Here is a 12,205-nt window from a genome sequence, read left to right as displayed (position 1 = left end):
CAACAGTAATGCTGATGGACTTCTTCCTGAGAACCCCCCTAAAGAGCTCGCAGCAGAGGAACGAGTGTTAATGGTGGATCAGGACCAGGAGGGCGTGATGACATCTGAGCAGCTACAAAGGTGGACAACCAAAGATCCCCGTACTCTCCGAGTGCGTGAGTATGTTCTGAGAGGATGGCCCACTACGCAGCATTCTGATCTTAAGCCGTACAGACAGAGACAACAGGAGCTGAGTGTGCAGGGTGGGTGTGTGCTGTGGGGGGCAGAATGAGGTCGACGCCCCCTGTTGGCACAGCTACATCAGTCACACCCGGGAATGAGACGCATGAAAGGCCTGGCCAGAAGCTACATGTGGTGGCCACATATGGAGACTGACATTGAAGACAAGGTGAAGTACTGCAGTACATGTCAAGAACATAGACTCAGGCCTCAAGAGGAGCCGCTAACTTTTGCACTGTCCACTTCCTGCTGTGACAAAACAAATTTCCCACGTGTGGGACTAATAAAGGTTATCTTATCTTATCTTATCTTACACCCCTGGGAGTGGCCGGAGAAGCCACTGAGAATACATATCAATTATGCTCGCCCATTTTTAGGTAAAATGTTCCTAGTAGTAGTGGACGCCCACTCCAAATGGTTAGATGTGTGTCCAGTGGCATCAGCTGCCACCATAGACTGCTTGAGAAACCGTTTCAGCAAGTGCACAAACTAAAGAGTTCATGGCAAAGAACAGCATCACACACGTCAGCTCTGCTCCATATCACCTGGCATCTAATGGGTTAGCAGAAAGAGCGGTGCAAACTTTCAAAGAACTCATGAAAAAGAGTACCGGAGACACATTGGCAACCAAGTTAAACAGGGCTCTGTTTAGTTACCGAATCACAACACAGTCTACTACAGGGAGGTCCCCCGCTGAGTTGATGATGGGCAGGAAGTTGAGCTGCACTCTTGAAACATGGAGGTGCAAGTTACACCAGTGGTGACGCCGCATACAGAGAATAGTGGCTCACAGGAGTCACCAGTCACAGGGTTGCGAGTTTTTTACATTTTAATTAAGGTTAAGTTTTTTATGGGTATTTTATGTAGTAATTAAAACTACAGAGAAGTTTCAGTTTAAGGGGGGAGGAATGTTATGATGTAACAGGGGGTGGGCGGGGTTTGGTCCACCAGGGGGCAACAGTCTGTGGAGAGCATTGGTTGGGTATGCCCCATTTCAGTAAAGACATGACTGTGAGGTCAACATAGGTGGTTCCTTATTGCACGGGATATCACATTTTATATATATATACATATGAGAATTATTGCACTTTTCTAGTGTTCGGTCTGCTGTTGCACTATTTTCTGCACACTTGCACTTTATGCAGTCCTGTGTTGATTTCCTGCCATATGTAGCACCGTGGTCTTGGAGGAACGCTGTCTCGGTTCAATGTGCTGCACCACTGCACATGGTTGGAAATAAAGCCACTTGACTTGAAAATTCATTTTCTGATTTCAAAACAAAAGTTCCCAGTCACTGTTGAATATGCCTAACATGGTTAGTAACATATCCTGGACGTGTCACTCTGAAGGAAGATTTCTGGGCCTGGATTTTGAACTGCTGGCTTTCGGGTTGTGTTCATTATATCTATTCCATATTTCTCTACAAGCTTCTCTGTTATTGTTATCTGTTATTTACAGATGTAGAACCTATAACTGATTTCTGATGTCTTACAAGACAGAACATAACAATCTTCAATCATATATCATTTAATAACAGATGAACAAAGCTAAACTTCATGCAGGCAAATGCTGGAAATGCATCCAGTGCTGTTGTTCATTAGCACACACACATTTACTCGTATCAACAGATTTTCATTAACAGCTCACTGTTTTAATCAAGTTAAAATGAATTTAACAATCATATATATTCAATCATTATAGAACCAGTTTCAAACACATAAAGACAATGATTTCACCTAATTGTTTTAAAAGTCTCTTTTTCATGTATAGACTTGCAAAAACAACTGAAACACAGTGAATTTAAAACAATACCAAGAAGCTCATAAATTAAAAAGTAAAAGGAAATATCAAAATTTTAGAATTTACAGATATTGCATTTACACGTTTATAAATCAGCATGTATTCATGTGGCAGACCATTAACAGAGGGAGAGTGGGTCTGTGGTGACTCAGCAGTAAATCTGACTTATGCATAAAAAATTAAAACAGCGGGCCCGTTCCCAAATGTGCACAAAAAGGTTTTACCTCTTTCCTAATTTTTCTCTCTTTCTGCATATTTGTCACACGTTTCAGATGATCAACTGTCGTATAACAGTTATATAAATAAATACATTTTAATATTAGGAAAAGATTACCTGAGCAAATATAAAATGAAGTTTTTAAATTCTAATTTTATTTAAATCTATGTCATGAACTACTTGATGACTACACCTAACAACTGCTCGTATCACCCTCAGCAGCAAGAACTGCAATCAAGCGTTTGTGATAACTGCCAGTGGGTCTTTCTTATCACTGAGGAACTCTGGGCCACTCCTCTTTGAAACAACCTGTTCACATCATGCCAAAGCCGTGGCTCCAAAAGGTTGGGAAGCACTGCTTTAGATTGTGACATGACGTGTTGCTTTTCTCTAAGCCTACTTAAAGACCTGCAAAGTTAAACAGAACCTGTCTTTTTTCAGACAGGTCAGAGACCTTTTCTGTATTTTCACCTTTATTTTAACATGGTGTACAGTTTATATAATTACTTATCAGCATCGTTCTATGAGCATGTTTGGTTTACGTCTTGGAAAGCTGTACTGACAAAATTATTATTCATTTTAAAGATGTGCTTAGATTTTCTAACAAAGCCAATGTTGTTTGCAAATCTTTTTGTGTATGCATCGCACAAAGTGTTTCTAAATCTGTTCAGAATCCAATCAGATTCAGAAAGGAAATACTGACCAATCAGATTTGTGCACACACACACACGTCTGTGAACAAGGCCCAATGATTCCTGCATTTGTATCCATCCAGCTCTTCTTTCAGTGTGAGGCTCTATCTTCACCTGTAAACTGCATGAACTGGACCAACAAGACTGGAACGGTCTGTGTAGAACTGCTATTTAAAAGAAATGAGCTGCATTAGGGGCAGACGGGCTGCTCATTGGCTCCATATCAAATTAGGCAGAGTGGCCTTCCTCCATAAAACGACGAGTACTTGTTGGCTTTACAAGACAGAAAAACTGATAATAATCCACAATGCTGGTTAATTTGGGGTTTCAAACAAACAGCAGAGAACAACAGAAAGAGCTTACCAAGAACACCGATTGCTTTAACAGTTACAAAGGTCAATAATGGGATTTTTGGTGCACCAACATCAACACTCACACAAGCATAAATTAATCATAGAACAGGCAAATTGTGGGTTTGCAGCTCTCCTGAAGCAGCACTCAGTGCTTCTTCATCGAGTCGAGGACGCGGAGAATGTGCAGGAAGAGGTTGACAATGTCCAGGTAGAGGTTAATGGAGGCCAAGATGTGCTCCTCAGGAGAGAGCTGCTTCATCAGCATGCTGGTGTCATAGATGATGAAGCCACAGAAGACCAAGGCCCCAGCTCCAGCCAGGAACAGACCTGCATCATCACTGTGGAAGAAGAGCTGCAGAGAGAACAGAGCACAAAGGGATTTACAGTGACTGACTCCCATCGGTTTGCTTTTAAAGCCAAACCACCACTGCTCTGTGTCCACCTCAAATTGTTATTTAATACCATCATCCCTGACGTTCTAGTGATTAGGCTGACGTAACTTCCCACTTGTGCCTGGATCGAAAGCTTCCTTAAAGAGATCAGAGAACCCTTCAGTCCCGGCCTTGTTCAGCCTACTGCTCTCTGGAAGGAGGTAAAGACCCAGCACACTCCTAACACCGACAGTACCCAGCAGCACTACTGTGTTTGTGTTTGATTTTACCAACATGTTTTGGCATTCCTTTTTGTTTCATCGTGTTTATAGCCCGTGTTAAACTTCAGCTGCAGCACTCTGACATCTTATCCTATACAAGGAAAAGCAGCAGAACAAAGGCTGGTTTTAAAATTGGAAGTCTTCTGCACTACAGGGCCTTTTACTTCAACAAGCCCTTTTTCCCCAGCAGGCCCAAGTAAAAGACCAACTCTGCAGTTTGCACTCTTCACAACAGGGAAACTACAGGTTCCATTTTCCTGCTGTGCTTTTGTGCACGCCGTCTCACTGCCACAGCTTGCTGGGAAATCTGTTTCTACCTGTGACCAGTTCACCTGCTGTGGCTCGGGAAATGTTTGATGTGGAAAAAAGTCCAACATTACAATTCTCCAACTAAACGTCTTTACATTGGTACACAGCCGCGCCCATGTGTAGGGGATTTAGCTTAGCTCAGAAATACCATCAGCCCTTTTTCTCTGTAGTTTTCTGTTGTTTTTAACTCGTTGGCCTTTGTACCTCTTTCATTATGCCCATGTAACACTGACACACTGATATCAGGCCCCTCCACTCACCCTCATGAAGCTTCCAATGATGAGGATCCACAGACAGGAGAAAAGCCTGCAGGGATGAAACAGATCCAGTTCACTTTAGCTGGACTCAGTTTGTCTGAGCTGCACGTCAGACAGTAGGACATCAGTGGAAAGCTCATATACATCTCTAGCTTCAGATTGAAGGTGTTTTGTGTCGTCACAACTTTCAAAATCTACGAATGTTATATTTATATACTCCACTTATCTCATCTGCATATTACATGTTGTGTGTGATCAGACAGCACATTGAAGGAGCTCGGACTGGACTTTGTTAAGTTTCTTTGAAGACGTTTCATCCGAGAAGCTTCTTCAGTTCTAAGAGCAACAGGTGGAGAGTCGCAGATTTGAAGCCCTGTGGGACCCAAGAGGGTCGTGGACCCCCTATTGAGCCTCTACCCAAGCCCAAAAGGCTTACAATCTGTGACTCTCCACCTACTAGTCTTAGAACTTAAGAAGCTTCTCTGATGAAACGTCTTCAAGGACGTCTTCTTAAGTTCAGACGCTTTCCTGTCCGAGCTCCTCAGACTGCGATGAGCTGGATGACTGAGAACGTTCACAGACATTTAAAGAGTCCTACCAGAACACAGAACTTACCAAGCTCCCATTCTGCTGAAATCTCTTTTGGACTGAAAGGTGTAGGCTGTTAATACAGCGAACACAGCACAGGTGAGAAACAAGGCTTGCAGTATTGTGGAGTAATCATAGAAGGTGACTGTGGAGAGAAAGAAATCCCATCAGAGTCTACGGTAGCCTGGAAGACTGGACACTAACAGAATGTAAGTCTAAAAACTTACGAGCTGTGGCGACAGACAGCGCCTCCAGAAGAGTCTGTAAGCAACACAACAACACAGCCATTATTAAATCAGCAGTTACTGAGGCTGCAGCCGCTGAGCAGCTCAAAAAGGAAACATGGCAACAAAGTAACGTGGGGAAGGTTACAGCTTCAGGTTTATGGCACCGTAACTACAGCTGAAATAGGTTACATATAAAAAAGCATTAAAGACCATTTTACACACACAAATACAAACAATAGAAAACAAGAACATTTTATGATTTCATACCATTTTGTCATCTTGTTTAGTTGATATCATCCACCATTGTTCACAGTATGCCACATTAGTTACTTCATCTATTATATATCTATAGTGAGTAAAACTAGTATTAAACACAAAAGGCCCATCAGTGCACACGTGCACAGAAATCAAAGGTCACGCGTGCACTAATGGGGTGTTACTGTCACCTGTCAATAGAGCCTTTTAAAATATATTTACTTGGAAAATTGGTGTTTAATACTTCTATTACCCACAGTTCATAAACAAGGTACTGTTATACATGTTAGCTTCTCTTCATGGAGGAAATGGGAAATAAACTGATCATTTGATCTACCAGAGACAGACAAACGTTGCTGATAACAAATGTGAATCATTTTTGCTTCGTGCCAAGGCGCCGACTGAAAGAGGCCACGACCATCAGTAACACCATTTCCATGAAAGGCTGAACGTGGTCTGCAACAATGCTTAGGCAGGTAGTGTCAAAGTAACAGAACTCCAGGTTTCCTAGCTGAAGCATCACACTGCCTCTGCTGGCTTCATCCCATAATGCATCCTGGTGCCAGGTGTTTCACAGGTAAGTGACGCACACACACTCAACCGTCCATGTGATGCACAAGAAAATGTGACTGATCAGACCAAGCCATGTCTGTGGTCCACTGCTGGGGCTCACGTGCCCATTGTTGGTGCTTTGACAGTGGACAGAGGTCAGCATGGGCACCCTGCAGCAGTATTACATTTTTTGTTCGCTTTAGCTGCAATAACTTATCCATTGGATCAAACCAGACAGGCCAGGCATCGCTCCTCACGTGCATCAGTGAGCCTCGACCACCCACGACTCTGTCGGTGGTTCACCAATGTTCCTTCCTTGGATCACTTTTTAGATACTGACCATTGCAGACCGGGAACGCCCTCAACAGCTGCACCTTTGGAGATGCTCCGACCCCGTCATCAAATGTGGCTCCTGTCAAACTAACTCTAACTTTAAGCTTGTCCATATTTCCTGCTAATAATATACAAACTTTGGGGATAAAATCTCCACTTGCTCCCTAATCTATCCCACCCACTAGCAGATGCTGTGATGAGGAGACAATCAGAGTTAATCACTCCACCTGTCGACGGTCACAATGATGATTGGTGATCATCGTCTCCTCTATGTTCTTATAAAATATTAGTTTATATCGACTTTCTCCGACTATCACGAGCGGGAATTAGACCACGAATATTCTTGGACTGGGTTCACTGAAAAATGACTCACTGCCCATCGCCGTTACCTTCCTGGAGCAGACAGCAATTTTGACTGTTATGACAATCAATCAAATTTAAAAAATATATTCAAGAAACTGAAAACAAAAGAACTTACAAATGCAAACAGGAGGTAGAGGTTAGCTGGATGTTGGTGCCTGTACACAGCTAGAGCCACCAGAAGAACCAGCGAGAGCAGAGATGAAACCATCACCACAGCTGGGCTGAGGAAGGAACCAGGTCACAGTGAGACAATAAGGCAAACCAAACTTCATAGAGATTATGTGCAAAACACTCGGAAAACTAAGGATAAATGAAGCAGCAGTTATTCCTCTTCTCTTCAAGGCAAGCTGCTGATATTCCAAGGACACAGTAAATCATTTTAGAACAGCAGGTAGCACAGACAGCACGCTGTGGACAGGTGATCAGACTGTACATGCAGTCAGCCACTCATCACCTCTTAACACTGCTTGGAAAAAGAGAAATAAGAGCAACAATTTACTGAACCCTGCAAACAGAAATGGAATTACAGGCAAAACTGGTTTCGTACAATTCTCCTGAGCTTTAAAGTTCATATTTGGGATAACCACCGTTACTCTTCAACACAGCCTGACGTGTAATCATGTCTTTAAAACATCATCAGAAATATTCCTCCGAGCTCCCTGAAGGACACTCCAAAGCTACCTCTTTGGATCCTGGCCGCCTTTAATCTCACACTGTTCCACTTTTCTATCCACACATCCTGAACTACATTTGGCAGTTTGGGACCATTGTCATGAAAAATCAGTCGCCAATCAGAAGATTTCCAGATGGCACTGCACGATGGCTCAAACTCTGAAAGTTCATTTCTATATTCAGAAAACTACATGACATGAATTTTTGACAGGATGAAATTGAGCCCCAAATAATCTGACATACTGGCCAATCAGGACACAAAGCAAACATGTTTCTCTAACATTTGTTATCAGCAGTTATTTGAGGCTTTGCTAATATGACAACGTAGCTTAACACTAATCTTGTCTACTTGTTAAATAGTCACCAGTCGTGAGTTAGTCCTTCATGCTCTTCCTGACTCTGCTGAGATCCTAGCTGCTATGTTTATGCTGCTTCCAACAGGGACAGCCACACTGATGAACACACTATCGCAAAACACATGTTTTATTCACACATACTGATCGATGCAATGGGGGCAACTCGGGGCTCAGGGAACAAACCATGACACTTCCAGTGGTAGACAACCAGCTCCACCTCCTGAGCTACGGCCTCCTTTTACCTGGACTTAAAATGTCAAACTTGACCTCTGACCTTGAAACTCTGTCACAGGTCAGAGTTGTAGTAAACACACTATGGGATGAATTTCTATTTCTACGTCCCTCCTTCTCCAATAATTACATTCACAAACCTGCGTGTTCAGGTTCATCAGCCTGTTAAAACGTATCTGTGTGTGACACTAAAGTCAGGACTGAATGGCTACATTTACAATAATTAATGACTGTTTTTCCTTCTTTATCACTGTACTAGAACATATTTATTTCAACGCTTTTGTAACATTTTCCAGATTAAAAGTGAAATAATAGAAAATATTCTGTTAATTAAATAGCATCAATATTCAAAAATAGTAAACTAAAAGCCAATAAAACCTGAAGGTTGTCAGGCTGGACACTTCATTATTTTTAATATTAATAAACATCTACACCATCATAACAAAATAAAATATATACATAATAAAATCCTTTGATCAAAGCAGAGTTTAGAATGCTGACACACTCGATATACTCGCTTTTCTTCACTGCAGCCCTCACACACTCCTTACACTACATCACACACACACTCCTTACACTACATCACACACACACTCCTTACACTACATCACACACACACTCCTTACACTACATCACACACACACTCCTTACACTACATCACACACACACTCCTTACACACACACTCCTTACACTACATCACACACACACTCCTTACACACACACTCCTTACACTACATCACACACACACTCCTTACACACACACTCCTTACACACACACTCCTTACACTACATCACACACACACTCCTTACACACACACTCCTTACACACACACTCCTTACACTACATCACACACACACTCCTTACACACACACTCCTTACACACACACTCCTTACACTACATCACACACACACACTCCTTACACTACATCACACACACACACTCCTTACACTACATCACACACACACTCCTTACACTACATCACACACTCCTTACACTACATCACACACACACTCCTTACACACACACTCCTTACACTACATCACACACACACTCCTTACACTACATCACACACACACTCCTTACACACACACTCCTTACACTACATCACACACACACTCCTTACACTACATCACACACACACTCCTTACACACACACTCCTTACACTACATCACACACACACTCCTTACACTACATCACACACACACTCCTTACACACACACTCCTTACACTACATCACACACACACTCCTTACACTACATCACACACACACTCCTTACACTACATCACACACACACTCCTTACACTACATCACACACACACTCCTTACACACACACTCCTTACACTACATCACACACACACTCCTTACACTACATCACACACACACTCCTTACACACACACTCCTTACACTACATCACACACACACTCCTTACACTATATCACACACTCCTTACACTATATCACACACTCCTTACACTACATCACACACTCCTTTAAAGAGTTACAGACACAAACTCACTCATTCGCTCGCACACTTATCGGTTTCAGGTCAAACTGTGCAATCAAAGTAGTTATCCTGTGCTTTTCAATGATATTAGGCTCATTATGGTAATCCCAGGCAAGGTGCCACATCCAAACCTCGTGGCGCTTTTGTGGATCTATACCTGTACCGGGCTGCAATCACAGCAGATGAAGACTGGTGAATCACACCATCTTTTGTTTATTTCATTGATGTACTGAAAGAAGTATTAGTTTTTTGAGTTTAAAGACTAACCATAAGGCAGTGCACCTAAAAGAGCTGTGAGAGATTGTACAAATGTGTAACGTTGCTCAATGTCTATACATTTGCAGCAGTAAAGGCGAACTCACAAAGCTACACTGCTTTTGATTCATCTTAATCCAAGTGTGCAACATAATGATAAAGCAAATCTAATATTTGCAAGAATACGATGACACTATGATACAGTAATATCAACTCTCTCTGTCTCTTTGAAACTGCACAACACTGAGATAGGAGATTTTCTCATGTATTTGTTGGCATCACTAAACATTACACATATTGAGGAGGCGGATTTAACCATTACTGCTAACTCCTGCGTAAACATGGATGATGTAATGAAAGCAGACGAGGAGCTTCCGCAGGAGATAATGTAACTTTAGATTCTCAGCACCTGGTTATATATTAAGCAGCTCATTCTCACCTTGCGATAACAAACTCCTTGATGGTCTGAGAGAACATGAAGAGAGCAGAGGTGGCTGTGGTCAGGATGATCTGCAGGCTCAGGAGGGTGTACACCTTCCTTAGAAAGCCTAATGAACCAAGAAACAGCGTTACAGTAGCTCAAAACCCATCGGAAGGTTTTGCGATCTTTAGGCAACGAAACCAATAGTAACTGTGCAGAGGAAAACAATGAACATATCACAGTGTTAGCCAGATAGCACGCGTCTGTTACTCACCCATACGGATCTGAACACTGGCCGTAGCGACATTAGTGCCGTAGTTAAAATCGTCTTCGATAGAAGACCGCGGGTATTTTTCACTGCTCATCTTGTTAAACCAGCGTTTTCTTGACGTGTTCTTGTTTCTCAAGCTACGTAGTCGTTTTACGGAAGAGCAGAGTCTTCTTCGTCGTCGTCTTCTTTTTCTTCTTCTAGATTTTATTGGCTGTTGGCAAACAACTGAATGGTGCATTACCGCCACCAACCGGTGTGGAGTGTGAACTGCAACGTGGCTCAAAAAACCCTCAAATCCTCCCAAACTATTTACCCTCTTTTAAAAACTGAAATTAAGACCTAAAAACTTTCACTTCTTGAGTCCATTTGCAGTAAATCAATCTATGAAAAGATCTAGTTTCATTTTTATGCTTCTGAGGTTTTGGGTCAGTTGTCTACTCTCCACCTGATACTTGCGACAGTGTAATATAACATGTTCCATAGTCTAAGGAGCTTGGAAAGAAAAGCGTCTGGACTTCTTTAAGTTGCTTGAAGACGTTTCACCTCTCATCCGAGAAGCTTCTTCAGTTCTAGGGTCAAATGGTGAGAGGTGAAACGTCTTCAAGCAACTTAAAGAAGTCCAGATGCTTTTCTTTCCAAGCTCCTTAGACTACGATGACCTGGATGACTGAGAACCTTCACAGACAACATGTTCTGTAGTTTTTTTCTCCACAGTACTCACATTTCCCTGTATTATGTTTCCCTATCATGTAGTGTTCAAACCAGTATGTCCACATCTTATTCTCGATATGAGCACCTCCTCTCTCCTACTTTCCTTTGAATTTTATACAACCATCGTCCCCTCCTTTCCTCCTCCCACTGTTTTTGCCATCTTTCATTTCTTGCCTTACAATACTCTTTATCTCTGTCTGACAGAGGCTAATAGGCAGGTCAGCTACCCCATGTTTTGTGGCTTCCTTCGCAGCTCTATCTGCCATTTCATTTGCTCTGACTCCACGGTGAGCTGGAGTCCATAAAAACACAACTGTAAGTCCCGTCATGTGTATTCTGTAAAGCGCTGCTGAACCTCTGTTAGGACATCTGCTCTGCTTTCTGAGCGGCTACTCTGTAAAATGGCCAATGACGAGCTTGAGTCTGAACAAATGACTGCTTTTAACGGTCTCATGTCTTCTACCCATTGAACAGCGAACAGTATTGCGAGCATTTCTGTATCACTGATCCTTTTCCCTATTTTGACTTTAAACTCCGGGACAACCAGTGCTACACTGGTTTGACTGGCTGTGTTTTTGATGCATTTGTACATAATTATAATACTGGTCAATGTAAGCCTGTCCTGTATGTGAGTTTAAATTAGCTGCCCCGTCCCTGTTTTTCTTTTCCAATGATGTGAAATCTGCTGTGGCATCAGGAAGGATCCATGGAGGTACTGCTGGTAACGGCGCTGACGTTCAACTGGTCCAGTTTAAGTTCTACTGCTCTCCCAGCTGATTCTTCTTCTTCGGTTATCAACCAAAATCACGATGCATTAGCGCCACCTATCAGCCAGGAGTGCCAAACAGGTGAGAAGAGTTCCAACTTACAACAGTAAGGGATTAATCGTAGTAGGGGTGGGTGATTAATCGAGTATACGAGATGTATCTCGACTTGCTCCACTCACCCCCCCCCAACCGGA

The 12,205-nt window shown here is 42.5% G+C and overlaps 1 protein-coding gene across 1 annotated transcript; it reads right to left on the bottom strand.

The window, feature by feature from the left end:
* Positions 1-1,730: 1,730 nt before the first annotated feature.
* Positions 1,731-10,744, bottom strand: tmbim4 (transmembrane BAX inhibitor motif containing 4). The gene is made up of 7 exons (XM_063460405.1): positions 10,537-10,744; positions 10,281-10,389; positions 6,933-7,038; positions 5,315-5,348; positions 5,115-5,232; positions 4,503-4,548; positions 1,731-3,633 (listed from the first exon to the last, which is right to left on the bottom strand). Exons 1-7 carry the CDS (start codon positions 10,625-10,627, stop codon positions 3,427-3,429), a joined length of 711 nt encoding a protein of 236 aa, XP_063316475.1. The 5' UTR covers positions 10,628-10,744; the 3' UTR covers positions 1,731-3,426.
* Positions 10,745-12,205: the final 1,461 nt, after the last annotated feature.

The sequence above is a fragment of the Pelmatolapia mariae genome, linkage group LG17 (assembly GCF_036321145.2).
Source record: "Pelmatolapia mariae isolate MD_Pm_ZW linkage group LG17, Pm_UMD_F_2, whole genome shotgun sequence".
Lineage (NCBI taxonomy): Eukaryota > Metazoa > Chordata > Actinopteri > Cichliformes > Cichlidae > Pelmatolapia > Pelmatolapia mariae.
The sequence above is the reverse complement of the archived record's forward strand: the minus strand, read 5'-3'. Positions and strand labels throughout refer to the sequence as shown.